The 26925-nt window shown below is 37.8% G+C and overlaps 2 protein-coding genes across 2 annotated transcripts; both read right to left on the bottom strand.

The window, feature by feature from the left end:
• Nucleotides 1–15170: 15170 nt before the first annotated feature.
• On the bottom strand, nucleotides 15171–19673 carry LOC148839856 (uncharacterized). Its single transcript, XM_088906101.1, has 21 exons — nucleotides 19636–19673; nucleotides 19509–19558; nucleotides 19336–19428; nucleotides 19078–19205; nucleotides 18846–18992; nucleotides 18480–18563; nucleotides 18224–18388; nucleotides 18051–18147; nucleotides 17743–17963; nucleotides 17509–17662; nucleotides 17218–17426; nucleotides 17019–17136; nucleotides 16743–16942; nucleotides 16555–16669; nucleotides 16310–16479; nucleotides 16171–16235; nucleotides 15969–16096; nucleotides 15705–15894; nucleotides 15482–15623; nucleotides 15317–15410; nucleotides 15171–15232 (listed from the first exon to the last, which is right to left on the bottom strand). Exons 1-21 carry the CDS (start codon nucleotides 19671–19673, stop codon nucleotides 15171–15173), a joined length of 2670 nt encoding a protein of 889 aa, XP_088762227.1.
• Nucleotides 19674–22664: 2991 nt separating this feature from the next.
• Nucleotides 22665–26923, bottom strand: LOC148839855 (THAP domain-containing protein 2-like). Its single transcript, XM_088905764.1, has 3 exons — nucleotides 26545–26923; nucleotides 25913–26108; nucleotides 22665–25371 (listed from the first exon to the last, which is right to left on the bottom strand). The coding sequence occupies exons 1-3, from the start codon at nucleotides 26613–26615 to the stop codon at nucleotides 24412–24414; spliced, it is 1227 nt and encodes a 408-aa protein (XP_088761890.1). The 5' UTR covers nucleotides 26616–26923; the 3' UTR covers nucleotides 22665–24411.
• Nucleotides 26924–26925: the final 2 nt, after the last annotated feature.

Here is a 26925-nt window from a genome sequence, read left to right as displayed (position 1 = left end):
TGCACTAAGTGGAATAGTGGAATGTTAATTTTGATGACTAAGTGAAAATTACTTATAAAAGGATTAATTTGTGATACCTATGTAGTTTTAGGCTTCCTGGATTTTTTTTCTGAAAATTGGAAAGCAGAACAAAGGGAACAATAACGATTACAAGAGATTTCTACAAAACAAATTGCAGCAGGAATGAACTATGATTTTTTATAACTCTCAGGTCTGAAACAGGCCATCACAGACCTAACCTAAACTAAAGGAAAGTGCATTTAGGAATAAGAAAAGAGGCTCTTCTTTACACAAAGAGGTTGTGGAGGCCTAAACAATCTGCCCAGCCATGCAGTCAAAGCTGGCACCCTTGCTTATTTCAAGACGATGTTGGATAAAATCCTGAGATCCATTAGCTCATAGAAACAGGCTAGATAGGCCAAATGACTTCTTCTCGTCTGTAACTGTTCTTATGTTCTAATGTTTGTTTCTGGCAGGTGAGCTTTCCTTCACCCAAGTTATGTTATTCACCAAATATTTATGCCAGGAAATGGCTTCACTCCTGGTATATACAGCATGTAAGCCTTGAGGCAGTGTGACTTGCTATATATACAGCAGCAGGATTTGCTTTATACTGTATACTGTATATTTATTTCTAGTTCTGTTGAATTGTTTTATACATGGGATTATTCAGCACTTTTAGGCTTGCTGTATTAGCAGTTATCAGAAACATTATCCACCACTGGCCTTACTTTCACAGTACATGGCCTCATCTTACATCATCAATCAAAACACAAAGAAAACTGTAAGTCAGGTGACAAAATAGATGTAAAACAACAACAGTATTGAGTATACAGGATATATTCATCTCTCTCCTAGACATAAGCATACTGCTTTGAACAAGAAATTTATCATCAAAAATTTGGCGGGCCTTGATTTGTTATTAAAACTCTCATCTCCGATAGGCATTATATGCATGTAATTTTCAATGTGGGAACAATTTGGCTTGTAATTAGGCAAATATCTGTAGAATCTGCCACTGATTTTTTTCAGGCTTTCTTTATTATAGTATTGCATATATCAACACATACCATTAGGTTCAATCCAGGGTCAGTTAGGGAAATCTTAATATCACAGTGGAGGTACAGTACCTTCATGGTAAGTGTCTATCACACATTTGGTAAGTGTAACTAAGGCATGTTGTAAGTAACTAAGTGATTCTGAGTTTTAAAGACCTTTTCAAAAGCACTACAGGATATTTAAGGAATCAATATAGTGTTACCTGCGAGAGCTTTTGAATCTTATTAGCAATGATGCCTAAGATGCTATGAGTTCTCTTAAGTTTTAAACTAACAAAATGCAATGTGATTCAATTGTTCTATGACTTGTTTATATTGGATTCCTGAGAAGGTTGAGTGTTTGTAGAATTATCAGAACTGCTGATAATGGATAATATTTATGAATTAGAAATGGGCTTTTTGTCGTTTATGTTTTAGAGTGCATGACCAAGTGATTGATGATGACAAGTTTTAATTCCCTGTTTTCTTGTCACAGAATGTCTCTTTCACCACTCACCACACTGTGGTTTTCAGTGATTTCAACACACACTTCATGGTGCCAAAATAAAGTGTTAATCAATCAACAATTGCAGAAATGTTATCTGAATAACAAATTAAGTGGTTAGTCTGAAAAGGGCTTTCCTAGATGTATTATGAAATAAACACATTTTGTTTGCTAACAGAAAGTCTATGAACAGAGTGTCTATTTCCTACGATCAAGTCTTTTTCAGTTCAGCTGCTCTAACTCAGAATGATCTTTCCAACTTTTTGCTGCAAAGACAGGTTCACACAGTATTGAAACAATAACAGATCAATATTATCATTCTAACTTCAGCACACCATTGATATACAGTAAAAACAAAACTCTTTATATTTCATATGAGTTATTGCACTGAGCCCAACATCAAGTTTTTGATGTATTTTTTATAATGAAGTGACCAAAAATACAGTATTCTAAATGGTGTTCTACTAGTGCATTACAGAATTTTAACATAACAAACCTTGATTTATATTCCTATGTTTTGAACTATATATGCTAATAATTTCTGTTTTACTACCTGCATGCAACACTCTGCGATTGTCTGCATATACTGCCTGGTAATTAAGATAAGATCACTTTATTGGCCACATACAATTTTTTGCATTAGGAATTTGTCTTTTTGCATACCCCAGCTTGCTCTCAATGAGACACACAGGCACAAAGACAGGGAGAGAGAAGCTTGGGGTCAGAGCGCAGGGTTAGCCATTTATACAGCACCTCTAGAGCAGCTGGGGTTAAGGGTCTTGCTCAGGGACCCAACAGAGTAGGATTCCTCTGTCAGCTGCAGGATTTGAACCAGCAACCTTCCAGCCATAGGGGCAGATCCTTAGCCACAGTGCCACTGCTCATTTGCCCAGTCTTGTTGTTTTTCTTCATTTTTTTAAATGTCATTTTATGATTCTATAGTGTGCAGTTCATTCTCAATTAATAATAATGTTCTTCTTTGTCTTCTTCTTTTTCTTCCTCTTTAATATTTTAAGAGTAAAAGACCGATATTATTTTAACAGTTTCATGCTTAACAGATAGATTAATCATCCAGATCATTTAAAAGTAAATTAAAAAAAACTAGAATCCCTAATATATGCAAAGATATTTGAGGAATAATGGGTACTCCACAATCTTGATTTGGCGTATTTCTTTCTTGAAATACAGAATACATAGAGTAGTACATATCAACAGTGAAACAGAGACACCTTCTGGATCGCTGAGAAAGGGCAAGTGTTCTTAATTAAGCTTTCATGAATTGTTAGCAAATTTAAAAGCTATTGTATGGAAATGGGGAATTTTCTGTTCACTTTGTTGTACAGTATCTTATTACGTAAAAAAGCACATTAAGTGATCTGATAAATGTGTTTAATGATTGTTCAGTATGTACTAAGTAACATGTAAAGGTATATTTTCAGTGACTTAAAAAAAAATCATCCCATGTGCAGTTAAACACCAATGATTAAAATACAATCTAAAATACATACACCATTAATGGTACATTAAAATACATTAAATACAGTATCAATAGTGATACATTAAATGCAGTATCACAAATGGATACATTTTTATGTGATTGAGATGAGATTACTCAAAAAACACAATTACTAACATTAATAAACTGGTGGTTATGGGCAACTGCATTCTTTGATAAATAACAGTTTTGTCACATACATTTTCATTATTTCTCTGTTATAATTAAGGGTTCTATTTACTCTTATTTATCAAAAAGCTTTGCAACTTTACTAATATGAAGTCAAGCCTCCAAAATTAAATTATGACATGTCTGCTTATATTGTAAAAAGCCATCATTTTTTTACCATTGGCACATCAACTCATCGCTTTTTACCACTTAATATCACAATGGTTCATTTTTAAAGAATATCAGGTGTCTCTCCACCCCATGCCAGAAGTAAAATAACAACAGATTTAACAAAGAAGTCTACTGTGTGATTCTGGAACAGAATCAGTTTTCTGTTCCTTAAGAATTTGGCTGTGTTTATTGCATATCAGGTATTATCTAAAGTAAACCCAAGTTTGACTTTGAATGCTATGAGAAACAAAATCTCAAATTTTATGAAGTCCACCAAAATATCTTACATTTCAGAAACCTTGCTGAATTTATGAAGCATAATCAATATTATATTTTATGCAGAATAATGTTGTTTTTGTATAGTCAAAAACAAGTAATGTTTATATATTATTAGTCTAGGATGTTTAGAAATTATTTATGTTATGTTTGTTCTTTAATGTTCATTTTTAAGAAACATATCCTGTAACAAATAGTAAAATTTGAACCTGGATTAGGCTGTTATTATTACTATCTCCCAGGAATCTAAGTTAAGGAAAACTAGTGTTTTTTATTTCATTTTGTTGTTGTTGTTATGTGCAATTGCTGTAATTTACTGTCTTAACAGGAATATATATATATCACAGTATTTACTGTATGATTTATACTGTATACTGGATAATAACTTAGTTCTCTCTCTACATGCATATGCATCTACTGTATATACACAACTAGGTTTGTGACTTTGGCTCTACATTTCTTTTTTGGCTTAAAGGTTTCAGCTAAGTTGAACAGAAAAGGATAGGGATGCACTTGAAAATACAACAAAAAATGATAACAAAAGTTATCATTTATAGAAAAACAGTAAACATTTCACTTTGAGAAGGGAAACCTGTTTTGCAGTGGGATTCTGTTCAATTCCACCCTGCTTGGTCACATTTTTGACACGCTTTGACCGCATTTCAGTTTTCGACTTCGGCATGGATGTGCTCACTTGATTAAGGATTGCAGCTCATATCCAAATAAAAGCTAAACCTTCTAGCAAGTGCTGATGTAATCCCTTTCTTTCTAAGTTAACATTTGAAAACGAAAGCAAGACATTTTAAAGTCACTGTAGCTGCACTGCAATGTGTATGGTTATACATCTACATGTAATGAACTGTAAGAGGACTTAGTCAAATCTTATTGAATTTCATGACTATGCTGCTTAATGTACCATATAATATTGAAGTGTGACAGTAATGGGCATGCATGAGGACCCTTCACAGACAGGCATTCTGGAAAAGAAAACTGAGACATGTCAACACTTTCTGCTTATGAAAGGGAATTTGTACGGATTTTGGCAAAAGGTCTACCCAATCAGTCATGCTTGCCTCTCTCAGAGCGATCTGTGACTGAATATTAATTAACCATGACCAATTTGACAGATGCGATCTCAATGTCGTTTAGCATGTCATGGATACCCAGTAAAAAACGGATATTCAGTAAATAGGTATGAATTAAATCCAGAACACGCAGAAGTATGTCAGGCCCTTAATCATGTAAAAATTATTAGAAACATATGAAGGCTTGAGACATTCTAAAAGATGAGCTAACAACTGATGACATTGATTAAAATGGTAACTTCGATATCTTTTTGTTCTTCTGTGAACATTGGCACATTTTAGAAATGTACTGTACTTATCTGTTTACTCTTTAAATCTTAAATATAATTCCCATAGCTTTACTGTGTCCGAAATCAAGAAAGAAACGATGCGTGCATGATTACAACAATCAATAAACCACACATAATCCTGGTTTTATGTTTGCTTTGCTTTGTTTTTTATTAAATAAATCAAACCATGTAATAAAAATAGACTATTGTTTGCAGTGATGCTTTAGCACTACAATATTGCTTTCAAATGAAATGCAGTCGTAGTACAAATGAGTAGAACAATGACATTTTCTGTTCATTACAATATTAAAGAGGTTTAAACCAAAACACATTCTAAGCCACAAGAACATACAGTAGGGACTTTTGTGAATGAGAGGTTATTATTCTCATCTTGTTCATTTGATTTTTAGTAGATAACTAACATAATAATCTGATTCAGCACTTTTTTGAAAGAAGCAATTATACTGGATGCTACAGCAGGGCTTGGTAGCTTGTTCCAAGCTCCCACAACCCTTTGCATAAAGACCAATCTCTTATTCTTGAATAAGCTTCCATTTGTACACGGTGGTTCTCTGTTGAATCAGAAATGGAGATTATTAAAACCGTCAGTGTCTTTGAGTATATTATATGCTTGAGTTGGCTCATTTTGTAGTCTTCTATATTAAAGCCAAAATGATTTAATTCTGTTAGCCTAACCATGTAGCATAATCCTTTGAGCCAGGTAAAATATCAGATCACTCTCCTCTGGAATAACTCCATAGCATGAATATTGGCTTAGTAATGTGGTAATGTAGTAATGAACACAATATTCTAAATGAGGTCTAACTAGTGCATTTCCCAGTTGAATTATTTAATTTAAATTTAATATTTAACTAAACATGCTAACATTCTGTTTGCCTTTTTTATTGCTTTTCCACTGTGTCTAAAAAATGAAAAAGATATGTCAACATGAGCACCTACTGTACTGTATGTCTTTTCATACTGTACTGTAGGTACAATAACTTGCTCATGTTTTAAATTTTAAATTTTTAGCTGATGTTTTTGCTACCAAAATGAAATAATCTGCAATTGTTACATTTGCATTAAATGCATTAAATTGTATTCAATGTTATTTGTCAGGTGAATTTTGTTTAAATCTTTTTTAATTTAATTTGCTGTTTATACATTGTTAACAGACATTAGGAGGAGCAATCATTATTTATTATTATTCGCTACATTTTGAGTCTTATTGACACAATAAAATGTAAAATAAAATATACAAATTATTTTATTTGTATATTTTATTTACACAATCTCCCAGCAACATTTGTGAAGAGTGTGACCCAACATGAAAACCTATAAGCATCCAAAAGCTCCTTAATTTGCATATCTGAGGTTCCTGGAAACAGTTATTAAAGTAAAATGCCTCCAGACAAAACAAGTCTTGAAAAAGACAATGCTCCATTCATTGAAAGTAGAACAATGTCCAACTAACAAGCACTTACATTTCTGACAATGTCAAGTAGTTTACAAGTTCTTCTTGGTGCACCTACAGGGCAGGTTCTCACCAGTGTCAGATGTCAGTCTGAGGATTATTTATAACTCACTGTAACAATACACTTTTGATACGATATAACATGTTAATGTATTGGGCCATCAGTGTTCATTCTTAAGAATAACAGTCACAAGATATCATCAGTAGCTTGAAGTAATATGTAATAAGGAAATAGTGAAATATATTAACAGTTTTTATTAGGATTGCACAACGTATGACTCAAACTCTTACAAGCCAACAGGTATGTCTCATACTCTAAAATGTCAACAACTGGTACCATAATGCAAATATATTCCACGTGACTTCAAGGTGAATTGATTACATAATTGATCTGTGAGTTGGCCAAGCTAGAGATTAGCAGATAGTTTACAAGTATGACTATGACTTGTCATCGGTCACCTGTATTAGTTTCTGTTAATGCATGGAGTGTGCTACAGTATGTGTATACTATGAGTGTAAGCAGTTTACTCAAAAACTCTATTAGTGACGTCTAGTATTATAACAACATTGACTGTTATCAGTACATATTAGTTTGGGTGTGAAGAAACCAAGCTTGTAATATGATAATCTTCTATTCACTTTAATCAGAATTTTGTAAAGCAACCCAAAATCATTTATACTGGAATAGCTAGGTTGAAGTGATGTAGTAGCTAACCTATAACATATTATTTACCGCTCAAGTATATTTTAATATTATACATTTCTTATCATTAGCATAATCTATTCCTCTTTATACAACCATGGTGCTGAGAGTTTAACTTTTGTACCACAGATCTCGTGGGATCAGCTGTTAGCTCAAACCAAAATGACTAAAATTTTATAAGAAGATCATCACAGACATTTTAAAGGAAGACCATTAAAAAGAGAGAGACAATGCAAAATACCTAAGATTTCTGCACAGCAGTGATTATAATGGGCAAATGCAGCAAAACATGTTCAATTTATAAACAATCTTTTTTCTAGAAATACATTTTGTAGGTGGTTGCTTAGAGATCTGAATTTTGTTGAGAATGTAAACTAAATTAACAAAAATAAGAAAAAATATGAGAGGCAAAGTCTTTATGGATGACACAACAAAGGAATTACTAACTCTAAAGTCACTCTGTCTTCTGTCTGGTTTGGATCCATTATTGAAAAGTTCATACATAACTTTAGTACACACTAGTTTTGTTTTTGTGTTGCTGCAATGCATATCAAAAGATTTTGTGTTAAGGACCAGATCCATTCATTGTTTCATAATGACTTCATTTGTGTAGGGGTTGAAACATGACAAACTAAAAGCTACTGATAGATTCAGCAGTCGGGCATTATTGATTCATAAATGATCTCTACTGTGGACAGTGGAAAACATGATAATGTTCAGTCACCAGCTGCTGAAATTGCCAAAAAGTCTGGCATTTCTCTTGGAAGCTATGAAACTGTTTTCCTTCTACATCCATTCATTTTCTAATTGCTTTATCCAATTGAGAGTTGCAAAGGAGCCAGAGCCTATCTTGGCAAGTAGTGGGCATGAGGTGGGGTATACCCAGAGTCCATCCAGAGTACACACAGCCAGTTTGCTCAGAAGCCAATTAACCTGCCTGTGTCTTTGGACTATAGGAGGAAACCAGAGCACCCAGAGGAAAGCTACATGAACACACGGAAAACATACAAACTCCAGGCAGATAGCACTTCAGGGACTAAACCCAGGGCCCCAGCGCTCCGAGGCAGTATTGCTAGCCACTGTGCCACTGTGCCACCCTCCTTCAACATCCTATTACAGTATGTCAAATGCTTCTGCCGAATGGGGACTTTAAAACCTGACCCGCAAGATCATCAGCAGAGAGTGGAGAACAATGAAGAGCTGCTGGACCTCAGCAATCAGTAGCAAATCAATAAATTTGATCTCGATCGATAGTCAATACATGGCTGTAAAGGCATGGATTTGTGCAGGCAAGCCAGTGGTGGATGGTGATGGATGTTGACACAAAGTGTTTTGCAGCTGCATAACAATGTGTTGGTTCATAAGACCTGGATGGGTCCATTTGTAAGTGTGGTTTACAACAGAGGAATTATTCATCCTAAAGACCATACTTGGCCCCAAATCACTATTGATGATTACATCACCTACAGCCTAATCTGCATCACAAAAGGCTTCAATAATTTCTTACAGTCACTGTTTCTTGACCTTTCTGTCTGTTATTGAAGCAATGCCCAAAATTTATGAGAATCAGTAAGACCCTTTAAATTGCACTCACTGTCACTATAATTAACTTATTCAACTAACATCTTTATGAACAGGAACATAACATATAGACAGCTCAAGCAACCAGAGAGAATTAGCTTGCTAAGGGTACAACAGCGTTGCTTCACATGGGATTTGAACCCATAACCTTCCAATTCAGAGGCCTGAACCCTAACCACTGCTGCACTCCTCTTTTTGTACTCACTACTGTACACTCACTTTCTCATTTTCAAATGGTCACTCATTTTCAAATGGTCTAATACATACAGAACAGCATAAATATGATATTATATTATATGCAATATTATGAGAGTTTAGAGACATTTAATCACAGATAAAGAACAGCACCCAACTTAAAGTCTACTGTATGTGAGTAAATGAAGGAAAGAAACAAGCAACACAACTCTGATTTTGAGTAATAATCTAATGTTGCTGTCCATGTCTTAAGCCTTCTTGCCTTCTTGGTTTTCACATGAAATTGCATTTGAATATATTTTTCAAGCCTTACTTTTTGCAGAGCTGCTAAAGTTCTTTTAATTAAATCAGACAACCTTGGTCAACAATTGCCAATTTAAAAATGCTGATATGTCTGCATTATGTGGTGGTGAAACTGAGCTGCAAATCCATGCTAGCAAAGCTCTCTTGACATCTTCCCTGTTCTGACTCAGTCCAGGCAGACACACCTCTCAGTTATGCTTATTATCTGCATTCCCTGAAACTATGTTGTTTAAGGTGAGACATAGTTTAATAGCTGCCAAAGCTTTTACACAGTGCATATTTAATTACCTGTGGTTTTTGAAACAGATCTTGCTAAATGAACTATTGAGCAAGATAAATTAGATCAAATCAAAAGATAGCTGTGTTGACATGCCAGAAATACTGTATGTGTAAGGTGGAAGGATTCAGCAACCCACAGCAAAGCAGGCTTTCAATAGAACAGCTTCTGCAATAGATCTGTCAACAGCAACAGGCCTTGTTAACACAAAAGAGGGGCTGAGGTCTTTGCTGTATTGAAATGGGAGGCACTTTCTGTGGGTTGTGGTCTTACCAGAAGTCTGGCACATGCTTCTCTCTTGCTTAGCCCAAACCCATTACAAAGGTTTCCTATGAAGCAGCTAAAATGCATGTTATACTCATATGAGCAAAACAACTGTAGGCCAACTTAACACATTTCTAGCACTGGCATATATGTGAATGATGTTAATCTCTGACTGCAGGGGTTTGTTGTTATTCGTTTGTTTATTTCAGCCTCATTTTTAAACTGAAAAAATTAATTACACTAATTAAACAGAAAGAAACAGGTGAGGTAAGAATGTCTTATTAACAAACACATCAACTCCAGAGAACCTTGGTTCTTAGAATTAAAACAAGCATCAAGGAGTCCTTTTCTTAGAATTAAAACTGCAATATGTACATTGAATGCCGGAGGTTGTGAGGCACAGGCCTTGGCATCATATTTACTGCCACAAGAGAAACTGAAGAGCCCCAGCTTGCTGAAAGACGCGTTTTCAACATTGTGCCCCTAGGGATGATTAAAAAAAATCATTCCTCTCAGTGTGGAAATGGCAGTGTGTCAAAGGCAAAACAGGTTAAGAACTTTAAGTGAATAATATAAAGGTTGCACTGATGTTTATTGAGGAGAATCACCAAAGCCTTTAATCATACATTACGTGCTTACTTTGAGATCTTGCCTCACACCCAAGACTTCACATATATAGCAACACACTTTAAAATAAACTTTTTACTTGGTTTCCTTTTGCTTAAGCTCCCATGTCAAGTGTTGTGATGATATTTAGAAGGGAAGTGATATCATTTGTGCTGATGTGGTAACCAAAAGAAAGCAGGGATCCTAAGTGATCTTTTGCTCTAGGGATGTTGCATTGTAGTAGGGGGAACTGAAATATTTACATGTTTGAGGTTTGATAAAATATTAAACATACACTTTGAAACATACACACCTGTGCCATGTATGTTTTCTTAGAACCCTGTGCCATTATATTCTGCTGATGTCCTTGGGGATTTTTTTTTCAAAAATGTGCTTAATTTGAATTAGTGGCTTTAAGAACAGTTAAAATGCAAGAAAACAAGCAGACAATAAGAAGGGCCAGACAGGACGAAACCTACAACTTCTGAGTATTTGAGAAATTGTTGTGCTGCCATTGTTTATACAGTATGCAATTTTATTTTTAAAGATCACGTACAGCATGCAAAGGAGAGCAAGGCAATATGCTCAGACCAGGAGGTACTTGAAGTGGAACTGTAGAATCTACAGAAGTTGTTTCTATTATCTAGTTTCTTATTTCATACATACAGGACAGCTATTGAAACCAATCCACCTAAACAGCCAACATACACCGCATTTGTTCCTTTTCAAACCAAACAGCAAAAATGCGCCATTTATATTAAAGGTTATAGCTTCTTTGATTTTGATGTGGGCAATTTAACAAGTAGGCCATAAACATTCCCTTTCTGTTGAGGAGACTGTTAGCTCTTATTTTTCTTGTAATTACTTGGAAAGTACTATGCAAGAAAGCTACATATGTAAGCCAGCTGCCAGGTTTCACAATGAAATATTTACTTCTCTGTTTATGCACTATTACTTAAATTGTGAAATTGGGGATTTTAAAATATAAATGAAGTGAATATTTTTCTTTCTTCTTTTGACACTTGCTTGCCTTATATAAATATAATGTTAAAATGTTCTACTGAATGATGAAGTAATAAGGATATAGTTTTTTATAGCTGTTGTGCTTTGGGAGAAGTGTAAAATTACACCAGATGGGCTCTGTCAAAATTATAGTAGAAAGAGATTAAATTTCTCATCTTCTCTTTCATAGTTTCAGAGTGCATTTAGAAGTGTGTCGTTTGTGTATTATAAAACGTTACAGGCTATAATATACACTCAATATCTAAAGAATTGTTCAAGAACTTATTTTTAGAAAATAAAGTATATAGATTTTGGATAGTGGTTAATTTTGTTCTGCATCATTTTGTTTAATTGACCACTCATGACTGATGTAAGACTTTGCCTAAGCACTAAACCACCTCATTAGCAAGAGATTTGAGGTGATTTAACCTGTTTAATTTGTGCCGTTGGTATGTCAGAGTCTAGATTAAGTTCAATGTCTCTTAGTGTTCACAACCCACCATGTCTTACCTGGATAGATGTTACAGTCAAACACAGTCTATTGATCAGGTCCTGGGATCTTACTTGTTGCTCTTACTGTGGACTATACTGTATGTACTGTAGGTTTACATGTCCTCATGCTATTCATGTAACAATGGTTCCCTTGAGATGCAATATCATATTGTCACAGCTATCTTTTTATTGCCCTATTCTGCAGACATGAGCCCCATTGAGCATTTGTGAGATGAGCTGGGATGGCATGTGCCATCTAAGACTCAGACCAGTGAATATGTACATGCACATCTAGGATCTATGAGAGATTGAGTCCCACAAAACAGCATCTCCAACCTAGTGCAAAGCATGAGCCCCAGATGAACAGCTGATATTACTTTCACAAATGCTACTAGCTTTATTCTAATACTCAATTTAACTGTCCCCTTTCTGCATCAGGAAAAGCGACAGGTCTCATGAATAACAAAAACGTAAGGCAAATCTTCAGTACACAGGGTAAAGGTCTCAGTAGAACACAGATTTTCATCTCGATCCCTACCAAGCCTGGGGATGTCATACCCAGTGACATGTCCTGCTGCATCTGTGACAGGAAGTGGTCTCCAGCCCCTGACCCACCTACCAGCAGAGTCAAGGCAGTAACCCCGGCCATTGGTGCAAAGGGTTCGAGGTTCTTCAAAGCAATCACCAAATCTTCCTGAAATATGTTGGAATGTCAAAAGTACATGGAATAAGAATATCAAAGACAGCATTACAGCCTCAGGAAACCATCTGCAAACCATTTTCATTAAAATGACACTTTTGAAGGTCATTTCTCAATGCAGTAGTGAATTGGAATAAAGGTTTGTGATGTGGCTCTCTTTGAACAAGAGGCTGTGTGCCTTCACCACCACACTGTCTCCAGGTATTCCCACACCTTTTCAATCATCCTCACATGTCACCTATTATGCATATAACCATCATTTTTCACAATTTTACAGTTTAGGGACAATTGTATTGAAAACTGCTATTTCACAGCACCTTAAATAAGGCACTCCCTGACCAGTATGAATGACAGTGCACTCTTAATTTTACTGTACAAAACTGCTGTACTTTGCTTTGATTTTTCCCCAAGAGAAAACAGCATCACTTACTAGACTGGCACCAGCCTATGTTCTTGTGACCTTTGGGTGTTTATGAATCACCTTTAAAGTAATAAAATGTGCTCCATTTATTCCAGCTTTAGTTATTTTCCCTGGATCACTGCCTTCAAGAAATATTAATAGCTATTTTAATCATAAGAATTGCCTATCCAAGCTTAGATCCTGCCAGCGTGTGGTATAAATGGTCACATATAGAAAATACTTACCAGTACAGCTGTTTTTCATTTATGTTAAAGAAAACAGATTTAAAGGAACTAAAATTTCTATTGTCATATTTATAAATTACAAAAGCCAACACCAAAATATTTCACTGTACACAAAACAAATGCTTCCAGTTTCTGATTTGACAATTGGCTTGAAAATGATACCCAGTTGGTGGAATATAAAGATGAAACTGGAATTCAGTTCTGGTGATTCTAAATATCAGTGCACAAAGAACAGCTCCATAGGACTCCAGCTGCAGGTGTTTTTCCCAGTAGAGCTAATACTTAGGCCCCTCTGAAGTTGTCAACCATGAGCCAAATTCATAGCCTGAGCAAAGGTTGTAAGAAATGTTTCATAACACTTCCTTCCATCAGCACAGGGATGCTCTAACTGAGGTGATCAGTTTGCCATATGGGGTAAGACAACCCCCACACATTCTCTCCATGGATTTCTAACCTTCTGGGACATACTGTAAGGAGAATGTTCTGAGGATAGGTTTTACAATGAAGAAGGATGTTCCCTAGTTGGTTAGCCTCTAGATTCACTCCAATAAAAGGTAGTTACCCAAAACACCTCAGAGACTAGTTAAATTAAAGGTTTCCTGCAGTTGATAAATCTTAATAGATGAGAAACAAGGGGGATGGTTCCAATTCAACACAGGAAAGCATTTAAAAAGAAATATAGTAATAGCAGAAAGAAAAGGTTCACTATGAACACCAAAAAAAAACTGAAATCAGGTGTGCATGCTCCTGGGAAATACACAGGACTGAATGCCAGTTGGGTGAAGAGACATGGTTTGTTCAAAATGGGTAAATACCTCTAAATGGATAATGCAACAGCTTTGTTTTTGGCTTCAAGTGGTAACCCCTAAATAAATGCACAACTCTACAGGAATCTGAAAGATTAATTTAAGATAGTCTGGCCAAATTACTGTCACTTGTTTTAGCAGCAGGTACCCAGACTGCCTCTTGCAAACTCCTTTAGGCTCAAAAGAAGCAAATTCTGAACCTAAAATTTAGACTACACACATTCATACCTGGACAAAAGGGAAAAAAAAAAAAGCCTGAGAACAGATGGAAGGATGTTAAGCTGCTGCATAAGGAAGCAGAATATGCTAGTCTAAAATAACACCTGGGAGAAAGCTCATGAAGGAGCAGGATAAAGGGAAACTGCAGAACCACAGAAATTCTAATGACAAGCTAGGGAAAAAAATTTTTTGCATTTGATGCAAGGAGTGGAGGCACTCAGAACAGGGCAGGATATACTGCTTGAGGGGCAGTAGTGGCAACTTTCAACAAATGGCACCTTTTTTTTTTACAGTCAGGGGAAAAAAAAAAAAAAAAATCAGGTTCCCCAAGCAAATGGCAAGAAAGGTCCTTTACCATTCTACAGCATGTACTGTACTACACAAAAACCCAGCACGGTATGCAAAGACCACTGAAGCATATCCATTTACCATAACCTCCCTAAAATACATTTCCTTTTCAAGTCTTCAAGGACTTGAATCATATCATGGTATTGTTACCATAGGCACCTACAGCACCCTAAGAAATTAGAATGTCTACCAAGGCATCTGGATGATTGAAGACCTATCCTGAGGCCTATAAAGTTCACATCCAACTAACACGGCTTGGTCAGCCTTTTGTCCAAAAGGAAAAGGCCTTTAATCAGCAGTTCAGCTTTGCCAGCTTCCAAGCATTAATGTATGCCAAACATTAACAAGCAAGAGACTTAAAGTTGGAAATAAAAGTTTATTTGTCCATTTCCTGGAAGCAGTTATAGAAGACTCAAATGTGGTCACAAGAGGAAATCCAGCCTAAAAGGGGGGGGAAATAAAAATAAATTAAGGTATGACTAATTAAGTCAGCTAGTCACAAAAACAGCCAACTTGCATACCTAATACTAGTAAAGGATTGAGGCCAGTTTATTGGAGTTCAACAGGACCAGATGACACAAGTGTTCTACGTTTCTGGTCTACACTACGACCTAGAGAGAACAGCAAAAGTTAACTAAAAAAAAAAGCACAAAAAGATGCAGTTTGTGATGAAAGCAGTTGAGTAAGGGGGTCACCTAGTCTTTGCTTTCCAGGAATGCACTGTCCTTTGCACAAACTGTCTCGTGGCTGGTTTGCATCACATATGAAGACACTGCAGTGGAAGAAAATCTGAAAAAGAAGCAAAGTCAGAACAGCACCCATTTTGGAGTTCAAAATGAAAATGGTGAATCATCCCTTACAGGTAGTTTCAACACAGCCCCATCTTTCACAAAGGAAAACATTTTCACTTCAAATCTCTTCAGGTGGGAGGGGTATGTTACTCTCTGGTCACTAGACACAGGATGGAAGACAGTTGTGTTTGGATCTGCAGAGTTCTCACAGCTAGGGAAAGAAAAAAATACTTCAGTGACATACCAGAATATGGCATATTAAAATGCTTTGCAATATTGGGTACTTCCACACCTGTCAATAATAACATCCCATGCAGGAGAGGTGTTCATATCAGAAGAACCAGTAGCCCAGCAGTTTTCCAAAAATAATTCAGCTTGTGGATCTTTACTGTACAATAGCTCCACCTCAAAGTATAATGGTTCTCTCAAATACTTGACTACTGGATAGTCAGGCACTCCATAGAAGTTGACATAGGAAACATCTGCAAAGAAAACCAAAATGCTTAGAAAAAAGGAAAAAGGAAAAGAAAATTAAGTTACTGCTTTAAGGACCTACCAAGTGCAAGCCTCATGACAACTGTAAAGTTACCCAAGCCTGGCTCAACAACAGGCCCAGGGTTACTCATGGACTCAAAGTAGACGGTCCTGCTATCATTAATACGATAGTGACAGACCACACTAAACCTGCAAAACACAAGCACAAGCCATTAGCATCTGTGTTTATGCATAATGGGAGTTTAGACAAAGTTAGCACTCACCTGTAAGATGTTCTTGAGGAAGTCCATATAATTTCATTCTCATAAGTCATGATGTTATTATTAAACTAAAACAAAAGAGACATAAGTAAGAACTGTCCACAGAGAAAAAGGTGGGTTACAATCAGGAAACTACACCTACCTGTCGAGTTGTTTGGCAAGAGTTGGCATTAAAATAGAACACTGCTGTGCCAGCACCAGATTGAGCAGGTCTGCAGCTTGGGTCCCTTAGGGTGAGCTGGCTAGGCATCATGTCGGGTACAGACTCCAGCTTCACAGCCAGGGCAGCCATGGATCCATTGGAAAAGCATTCTGAAGACAGACCAGTTAATTAGAACTTTATATATATAAAAATGGAAAAAAAAAACAATAAGAAGGCAAATTTACCAATCATTTGTAGTGGAAAGCTGCATGAGAGCGAGAAGTTCGCATAGACCCAAGATTTCTCAGTATCCTCCAGAGTTAAGTCCAGCCGAGTACGGATTTCTGAAGACCTAATCAACTACAGAAAGAAAATTGTTACTAGCCATTAAGATGCTCACAGGGGAGGAAGGCAAAAAAAAAAAAAGACTTACTTCATAGGCTACATCAGGAGAGTTAAACAGGACAGTTAACCCAGAATTGGTTGCATTCTCCCAATAAGCATATTCAGCAGCCATTGAAGAGGTGAGGGATCTCTTGCCCACAATGAGCACCCAGTTTTTTCCCAGATTTCCATTTGTTATCACAACAACAAAGGAGATCAGGTTGCAGTATCCAGTTACAGAAGGTGGAACTGGAAATAAAAGGGGGGGGGTTAGCATGTTTTGAGAAGATCCTTTTTTTTTTAAAGGAGGAAACAAGCTACTTACCAACATCCTTTAAAATGGCTTCAACTTCAGCTGGGTATGTAAAGGACTCATTTTCAGGCAGCACCACCAAGGTATACACCAAAGGTAGAGTGTACTTTCTAGTGTCAGGAGAAAGTAACTACAGGGAGAAAAAAGTAATAAGGATCTCACCACTGGATTTTTAAAGACACTAGATTGTGGGGGGAGGAATAAAACTCACCTCCACCAGTACATTAGGGTCTTCAAATGGCACTTGCAGAGTGTAGGTCACAGAACCATTGGGAAAGGTATACTCTTGAACATTATAGCCTCGCTGGTTGGCCTCTGGTACAGTCAGTGGTCCCATGGAAAAGGAAATTTGCACCAGCTCTACATCAGGCAAGAATGTGCCCAGTGTTACATTGAACACCCTCTCATCAGGAACAGTGTCTAATGGAAAACAATAGTTACTATTGATGTGAAAAGTCACAGGTCAGTTCAAGAAAATGTGCATTTTTCCCCTCCCACTTACTGTTGATAACATGTGGAGGCCTTGGCATGAATGGTGTAGTTATGGGATGAAGGATTGTGTACTTTGTTTTATCAAGGGTATCATCTTGCCAGGAGTGTTCCAGGAAAGGATCAATAGAGTAAGTAATGCCATATACATTGGACTTCACATGACTCTGAAATAAGGAAACAATGAAGGCATGGAGTAAAAAGCAAGAAAAAAATCAAGTTGTTCATGCACAAGTAAGATTTGTACCTTATATTGTCCTCCAATAGCCCCTACTGGAAATGTAGCCATGATCACGTTGGGTCCCACATCTAAACTGTAGTTCCGGTCATTAATTGTTGAAGGGGACAGTTTGTCACCATTCACTCCCAGCACAATATCAAGGTCCTTGATAGGTGCAGTTGGAACAAGGGGGGGTAGAATGCGTGGGATGTTCCAGGTAATCAGCTCTTCAGTAAAGATGGTGCCATCTAAGATGTTATACAGTACATAGTTACCATACAATCCAAACATGGAGGTGGGCATACAGTATAATCTTTAAAGGCAACTTTACTCACCCATAGGACAGGCAACTGCAGTGTCCACCATCATGATCAGCCATTTTTGTTTATAGAAAGTAGTGGACCGGATCACAGACATTGGAACACCTTGGATCTATTAAAGGATGGGAACTGTTAGGGACTGTGCACCATGAATGTCAGATATTATAAATAACTGAGCCAATACATACAGTCTGCTGCTGGCTTTCTGAAGAGTTGTAGGCTGCTCGCAACACAACTCTGGTATTAGTTGTGTTGATGCCATAGCCTGCCTTCATAGCTTGAGAAACAGTCATGGACTTCTTTTCAGCAAGATAGAAAACCACTTGCCAGACATCATTTTCAGCAGCAACTGCCTGGAGAATGAAGGTGAGAAAAAAAAAGGGTCAAAGGAAGCTCCCATTTTAATTCTAAGGATCTTGAAGCAAAAAAAAACAAAAACCTTACCTCAGGTACAGCCAAGGACCAGTCATCAGGCTCATCCTGAACAAACTCTGGATCAATGAGTGGTATTCCCCTCCTGACAGATACCTGTGGTCACAATTCAAACCACACAGCAAGCCCAACATTGCACCATATCAGATTAAGGCAAACCCACTGACCAATAACCCAGCTTTGAAGTATGGTATCCTACCCCCACACCCCCTAACTGAATTGTGGGCCAAAAGCCTAATTGAATCAAATAGAGGGACTGTTTCTCCTTTCTACTTAGGCTTAGTAGAAGTGCACAACCCATGCCCCCCCCCTCACAGAGCCCTGGCCAAATCAAACCTGATTTGTTAGCTGAATAGCAGAACACTGGTTTATCCTTACCTCCATATAGTTTCTTTCACACAAGATTTCCCTTGCTGCCCATGGAAAATAGTCACATGTAAGGCTCTGGATGTATTTGGTGGGGAAAGACATACCCCCATTTGAAGATACCCTGATTTGTACAGTGAGGGTGAAGGACTCATCCTTCTACAAGGAAAAGAAAAACAGGCAGGTTAGCATTACACTCAATAAAAAAAAAAAAACAAAAACAGGGTAGCAGGGAGGTACTTACAGTATTTTTGGCAAAGCAGCTCAGCACAGAAGCAATGAATTGGACATTTCCCCAAAAGTCAATGGTTATGCTATATCCACACTGAGTTGCTAGTTTTGGTGAAATTTGTATGAATTGTCCAGATGAGTCTAAAAAAAAAGAAATTGTTCAAGCTACTACAGAATAAGCAGGGGCTTAAGTATACAAAAGCCATTTAAGAAACATTTCGTACTTTTCAGGGAGGGGGAGGAATGATAATTAGCAGAAAATACACTTTACCCATTACATCGAATTCGAGATGCTTCCCCCAAAAAACAGACGCGTCTCCCTCCATCACCATTACATTCCCTTGACATCTGGTCTTCATGGGCCCTATAAATCGTTAATCAGCATCAGAACACGCAAAAGCGCAGGTACCAGTGTTAATACACAAAAGATACACAAGCACTTACCTGGGCTTTGCGTCCAAACCTCCGTTAACAGTGCTAGAATTAACGTAACGCTAAAAGAAAACAGAAAAATGGTTTAAAAGACAACCGATAAAAACTCAAGACAGCCCACATTACAACCATAATTTACCCAATCCGTAGGCAACACATCCTGAAATCCAGAAGCATCGAGTCGAGAACCTAAGGTTGTTTTCCGCAGTAGAAACCAAAAGAAAACTGAACAATTTGATGAGCTTAACTATTGACTCGAGCCTGCGGGTTTATAAAGCATGAAGGTCTCGGCGAATATCAGCTGGGAATCCACAGCATCACAGCTGTTTCACATTTGTACAAATAGTTTCTCATTACTGTTATCAAAAGCGTGTCTCTTCATTAATTGGATTACGCATCCTAGACGTTGCTAGTTTTCTAAACGAAACGTATTTCAAATTGTATTTGTTAACTGATGTTTTTTTTATTATGAATGAAAACGGTCAGAATTCATTTGTAATTGAAACAAATGACAATCCTCTCATCACGATACGATGTTGTGCAACAACTGCTTTGTTGTTATGATGATTTTTATTATTATTATTATTATTATTAGTGCATGCGCTTTTTGAAAGAAATCAGATCATAACCAATTAAACTGGGCATGAGATCGCTGCTACTAGTACAGTAGTACTAGTGAACAAAATACGTACCTTCCATATATTAAATTATGTTTCTGATTTTTCACCTGTTTTTTAAAACTATTGATGCTTTTTTATTTTTAAGTAAAACAGTGGATTAACATTACCAGTGCCATTCCGCACGCTGAAATCCTCGATCACGTTTCCACACCATATATTACAGTATGTATAATATTTACAGTATGTTCAGATCTATGACTTTAAGACATATTGTAGTATAATTTCGATGACTCCCTCTAGACTGATTCCTGCCCTGCTAGATCCCAATTTGTTATTGCTAACCAGGCCTATATCTGGTATTGTAAAAGATCCTGAAATTCAGCTATGCTATACGTACTTGTCTGCATTTACAAATTAGTTAGTTTTCTTGACCATTCTTACTCTTACCTTGATATTGAGTGAAACCCTTCTTCATCAAGTATGGGGTTTGTGACCACACACTTTGTTTTCTGGCCTGAAGACCTCTGCATTTTCTATGAAAGTCCTGCACTTTCAGAATTTGGCAGTAACTACTGTACAAAGTGCCATTCTCAAGATATTTACTTTTTAAATTAACATTGTATTTGATATTCAAGACATGTCTGATACATGGTGCTTATGTTTCCAGTGCTTGCTTATTTGATCATTTGGGGAACAAGCAGACATTGTTTCAGGTTTGGGGATGTTTTTTTTTCTGTTTGATCAGGAGAATGAGGGAGAGCAGTAATGTTAGCTTTACTATTTAATGTTGACACACATTCATCAATTTTGTTACTTTCATTAATACGTGACACTTCAGGTTGTGACACCTCTTCTTTCAACTGTTACCTGGGTGTGTAACAGGTTCTGTCAGGGGGTCAAGGCTAGGTCATTACTCTTGTAACATTGTTACATCTATAATATGTAGTTTCTGTGTGGGAGGGCAGGCTTATGTCCTTACTTTTGTAACACTGTTACATCTGGAATGGGTGTGTAACAGGTTCCATCAGAGGTCAAAGTTGGTTATTACTCCTCTAACCCTATCACATCTAGCATTTGTGTGCAATGGGTTCCATCAGGGGTCAAAGCTAGGTCATTACCCCTCTAACACTATAACATCTAGGGTATGTGGGTGTGCAGCAGGTTTCTTGGAGAAGGAACATAGAGTATACAGTATCATTACCCCAGGCACACTCTTAACTTTGATTACTTACTGGTTTCCTTTGGTACTAGCTATAAGGTACTGTACCAAATTTGATGAAGTCTCCAATTGTGTCAATTCTCCTAATTAGCAGGCACTAGGATCTTACTCTACAGACTATTCACCCTGCGAGGATGTTTCTGATCCTCTCGTCCTAGAATCCTTAGTCATCACCTCAATGTGTAACAGTTTCATCTATTTATCTGTATCTATACTCCACTGGAGATTTACCATGTGATGTGTCCATTTTGGGGATTCACGATGGTGTAGTGATTAGCATGGCTCCCTTTCAGTGCTTGGGCTCTCAGTTCAATTCCAGACCTGGAGTGATGTCTGCATGGAGTTTGTGTGTTCTTTCCATGTTCGCATGGGATTTTGCCAGGTGCTCCAGTTTCCTTTCACAGTCTAAAGACATACTGGTAAGTTAATTGGCTTTTTGGAACATTGGCTCTGGTGGGATTTTGTGTGTGTGTGTGTGTGTGTGTGTGTGTGTGTGTGTGTGTCTCGGTGATGGCCTGGCGTCCACTTTGGAATTGTGCTGCAAAGAAAGGGAAGCAGCTGAGGGAAAGATAAGGCTTACAGCTGTAAAAAAAAGTGATTCAGAGATGTGTTGGTTCGAACAGCCACTATGTCCAATACAGCTCTGAACTGGAGCATAATGAGGGTAACACAAATGGGGATTCTGATGTTTGACTCAATTTGTAGTTCTAATCTGTTTGTCTTTTAATAAATGTTTTAATGAGGTAAGCTAACAGAACCCTTTGAAAATAAACTATATTGTACTAGTGTAACGAAAAGTAACAGCCAAATGCTTCAAGAAACGTTAAATGTTAAACGTTCGCATCATCTATTAAAACTCTACTCCTTCAATTAAGTACTAACCACCAGGTCAGCAAGGATTAAAAAAAATAATTGTTCTTATAGTAATGAATGTCACACTAAGTCATCAGCATGAGATCTGTAATCAGGGGAAATAGAAAAAAGGTAGAGAAACCATTTTCACACACAAAGTTTATTCATGCCAGAATCATACCTACCAGATATGAGTCCTACTGTGTAGGCATGATGCATACTTGAACATAACAGTGCAGACCAGGAATCTTGTGAGGATCTTGATGGGTCTGCAGGTTTTCAATTTGACTCAGCTCTTTAACAGTCTAATTCTGCTCATCACATAAGCTAGTTATTAGATCAGTTAACTGAACAACATTGTGCCTGGGAAAAAAATATTTTCAGATCTGCGAGTTCAAAAACCTAATAATAAAGTGGGGAAAAATACTTAATACCATAATACTTAAACAAAAAGTACGCAAATAGTTTTAAAAACACTTTTTTACAAAATAACACTTTTATTGTTTTTTTTTCTCCAAAAGTAAGAAAGAACAGTTATCATAACTAATTTTAACAAATTTGTCAGATTGATTTTGGTGTGAATGTTACTGCTGCACTACAGCAGAGAAATCTAAGAATAATCTTCTATCCAAGTGTTGTATTGTACAATCAAAGCTAGACTTCATCCAGTAAAGTTCTTCAGACAGAAGACTTAGTGGAGTTAGAAAAACCTTGTGGGTTATAACATGATGCAGGAAACAACAGGCTCTCAAACTCAAACTCAAAGGCTCTCTGACTCAAACCATTCCAGAGCCTTAAAGCGACCTTACTGGCAAGACGTACCTTACTGGCAAGACATGGAATTCCTTCTAACTTTCGGAAAAACTCTTTCAAATTCCACATCATACTTCTCTCAGTTAGAAAGGTGAAGTTTTTCCTATTCCTATTCTTAAGTTCAAGTTATTTAAAAAGGAAAACTACTGTATGTTTCCGTTTGTCTTCACATACTGTAGTTGTCACAGGGTAGCAGGCTGACATTTTTGTACAAGTCCATCGCAAGCAGCCATACAGACACAAACACCCACACCAGGGCACATTTTCCCAGAATCCAATTAATGTATTGGAATGTATTTGAACTGTGGGAAGGAAACCCATGAAAACATGGGGACAAAATACAAACTCCACACAGGTAGTACCAGAGGAATTGAACCCAGGTCCTCAGTGCTGAGAAGTAGCAATGTTCATCACTGCATCACCGTGTCACCAGAATGCTAAAATCATCTGTTAAAATCATCATGCCAAAGTAAAACCTTGCAAGTTTCCTTTCTTCAGGTTTTACAAATCCAAATAGTCAACACGATTTCTGTTTTTCAGAAGTGGTACAGTTGCTATGGTTGAAGTAGGTCAGGAATAGTCAGAAATGTGAGTTATTCTGATTTGTGCTGTGTGTTGAAACACACATATAAGGTATCACTTGGTTTTAGCACAAAGGGTATTACTGAACAAATAGTAATATAAAAATAAGACTATAGTGATAAAATTTTTGTCATTGTTTATCTTTCATGGTCCATAAATCCAAAGATAATGATCAGGCCAAAACAGGATCACACTGGCAGTCTGAGCAGGTCTCACAATATATTAAATTGTGTAATGGGCAGTCTAGTCACAGTGAGCTCTCTTCGGCACTCTCAGTTCAATTCCTCATTTTGACATCACTTTGATCTCAAAGTGCCGGGCTCTTTTCCAGATTGGCTCCCTCTATTTGAACCAGTCAAGGGCAACAGGAGGTCTACCAGGAGGTGGTATCAATGTTGCATTTCTTCAGGTTTGCTTTCACCGTCTCATTGAAATGCTTCTGCTGCCTTCCTCTGGTGCGTCTGCCTTGACAATGCTGGAAGAAGACAGGCTCATAAAAGAGGACCGAGTATCACATCCAGATGACAGGACCAAACAAACAGAGCAAATGGTGGATGTTGTATTTTAATAGCTGAAACACAGGCCTGCCCACAATTTAATATTATTAGACAACAGTTACAATTAATTCGCATTCATTTCTGTGGTTGGCAAATGCCATGTGTTCGATTCCAGCCTGGGGTGGTGCTTTCAAATGCTTCCTCTCTGCCCCAGTGGATTTTTGTGGGGTGCTAACGCTTTTCACCACAATCCAAAGACATGCTTTCCGGGTTAACTGGTGTCTTAAGATCGCCTCCTGTATGTACACGCCATTTATTACCACCACGCACTGTTACAGTGCGGATTCAGCTGCGTGTGAAAGAAAGAAATTAAACAGCAACGAATACAGTTCATCCTTAGCAACTTTGCTGTTAAAGATGTTTGTGGAAATGTCATCAAAAGTGACCTCCCTTATGCACACCCCAAAGTCATAGAGTTTTGCCAGACACTGGTGAACTAAGTCTTTTAAAGCATCTCCTGACAAGTTATTGCTTAATGAGTACGCAAGGGGCAATTTCAAGTTTCCATTTACAGTGACCAGCAGGAAAACCAAAGCTTCACTTGCAGCAGAGTCCTTGGGGGTACCCCCCACCGGGTCCCCCAACTCAAAATCTTCCTCATTAGAGCTGTCCCAGTCCAGATCTGCCTGAACAGTCCCACCATTGATGCGGAGGTAAAACTCTGTGTCCTGCAGGGAGTACCCGCTGAGCCACTTAAAGAGTTCCTCTTTGAAAGGATGGCCAGCTGACACATCTGCCCACTCCCTCAGCACACTGGGGTGGGGCAGGTCCAGGTGCTGTTCTACGTATTTGTAAGCCTCTGGGGCATGTAAGTGCAAGGTGAGGCAAAAGTGCCTGGACTCAAAGCTGTAGTAGCGGCAGTGAAGGGTCCTGGATTGAATCCTCATTTCTTTCTTTAGGGCTTTTAAATCCATGCCACCCAGGGTGCTATCTATAACATCTGAAGCCAAACCAGACGGTACGAGTTTCTTTCTCTTCAGGCACGTCACCAAGTCTCTCATCTCCGCCCAGCGCATGCCCAGCCTGCGCTCCCGCTGCTGGCTGGCTTTCAGCTTCTTCCTGGCTGCCTCCAGCTGCTCCTTGAGGTCTGAGATCTTCTCTTTGGCCGCCGAGAGGCTGACCAGACAGTAGCTGTGGTCTTCATACACATTGACAGGCTGGGCTGGCTGCTCAAGAGGGGTGATGGGGGCCAGTGCTTTTCTGCTGGTGGCAGTCTCCCGAGGACTGGACGCCTACAAGAGAGAATCAACAGGAAGGTAGCAGTGTTAGGAAAAGAACAGGGACAGGGACTGTTTAGCAATGTTGAAAGAATCATATTTTCTCTAAGTGTTATCACAGGTTACTGTTTTTTCTTACACCTTTCTTACTCTTTTTCTGCTCTTTCTTTTTGACTGATTTTAGGACAGTTTGAAGATACCACTTTCGTCACATCATGATGCCATTAGTAATGAGAAAAAGTCCAATTTAATCCATGAAGCAAAACTGAGTATCACATACATGCTCTTTGCTAGCATTCTGGTTTTGGAACCAAGCTTCAGTAAAGCTTCAGTAAAGTACATAGTACTCCAGTATACTCATATTTACTGGGGGTGAAAAAAAATAATCTTGACTCGGTTGGATAAAAACAAAACCAAAAATAAAAATCAGCTTGATTGTACTCGTCAACGATGGCAACAAAATCACGTCTGATACTGTAGTACTAAGAAGTAGCTCTAAATATTAGCTTTTGGGAATCTTATACTGAATCAACAAACAACAGATGACCAACTTTACCTTTTTGTGTTTCTGTCCTGGGAAATCAAAGATTGTGGGCACAGCATCTTCTCTCAGCCTCACAGTTTGGCCTGTTCGGTCAAAGCATGATGCCTCGAAGTGATTGGAGCAGAGAAATGTGTAAAGAGAAGGAATGAAATCAGCCCTCCTGACATGTCGAATCCATGCAGTCCTCCTCTCCTTGTTCAATGGGAATCTGGGTAGTTAAGAAAACATTTGCAAAATTGTTGTGTTAATCCAACAGGCTCGTGTCAGCAACCCATACTAATTCCTCCCAATTCAAAACTTTCTGGTAGGAACAAAGATTCTGGGAAAACTGGCCCTGGCATGTGTGTGTGTCTGTGTTTGCCCTGCGATGGACTTGCGTCCCACCCAGAGTGTATCCTGCCTTGCACCTGCTGCATGCTGGGATAGGCTTGGCTGAAACGCATGCAGCCTAATAGCGAAGCACTTCATGGTTCGTGCCATGATTCAATTTAACTTAAAATACCACAGTGCAACCCAATGCATCTAAGTCAGCTCTATTTTCATAATCAGCTCACGAAAGAAGAAAACCTGCAATAGAACTCAGTTACTTTAGCTCATAATATTTCAAGCACCAGCTTTGTTAGAACAAAGTAAACGTATACTACCTGTGAAAACTCACACCGCAGTCCTTAGTCCTGATGTTAGTGCAGCCGTATGCAGCGCAACTCGTGGGCATACTCCAAACAGCAGAAAAGATAGCCAAATAATATCTTCTAATTCGGGATAGTGCTTCACCAAGATGACAGCCCACAGCTTCATACGAAGCTAACCAGCTCCCTTGCGTTATTTCCCGTATTATTTTGTAGAAACTTACCAAATCTTGCAAATGCGCACTAAATGTTAATGTATTGCTGCTTAAGATACTTCTTTATATATATATAAGTATTCAATGTTATTTTTTAGCTCAATAAACAATCTCAAACCACATATCTCAAGCAAAATCTTCATCTTTAAACGTCGACATTTCTGCGCTTGTCGCTTTCTTA

This window comes from Atractosteus spatula, chromosome 2, assembly GCF_055471065.1.
Source record: "Atractosteus spatula isolate fAtrSpa1 chromosome 2, fAtrSpa1.hap1, whole genome shotgun sequence".
Classification (NCBI taxonomy): Eukaryota; Metazoa; Chordata; class Actinopteri; order Semionotiformes; family Lepisosteidae; genus Atractosteus; species Atractosteus spatula.
Note: the sequence above shows the minus strand (reverse complement) of the source record. Positions and strands in the feature narration are given on the sequence as shown.

Bases quoted from the DNA above. Each gene is read 5' to 3' on its own strand.
- LOC148839855 (XM_088905764.1), bottom strand. From the start codon at position 26,615: ATGCCCACGAGTTGCGCTGCATACGGCTGCACTAACATCAGGACTAAG. The intron at 26,109-26,544 runs GTAGTATACGTT...TTAACTACCCAG, and splicing joins TGCGGTGTGAGTTTTCACAG to ATTCCCATTGAACAAGGAGA. The intron at 25,372-25,912 runs GTAAAGTTGGTC...TCTCTCTTGTAG, and splicing joins CAGGACAGAAACACAAAAAG to GCGTCCAGTCCTCGGGAGAC.
- LOC148839856 (XM_088906101.1), bottom strand. From the start codon at position 19,673: ATGCTTCTGGATTTCAGGATGTGTTGCCTACGGATTGG. The intron at 17,663-17,742 runs GTACAAATCTTA...TCCTTATTTCAG, and splicing joins CTATTGGAGGACAATATAAG to AGTCATGTGAAGTCCAATGT. The intron at 15,624-15,704 runs GTGTGGAAGTAC...TTCTTTCCCTAG, and splicing joins TGGGATGTTATTATTGACAG to CTGTGAGAACTCTGCAGATC.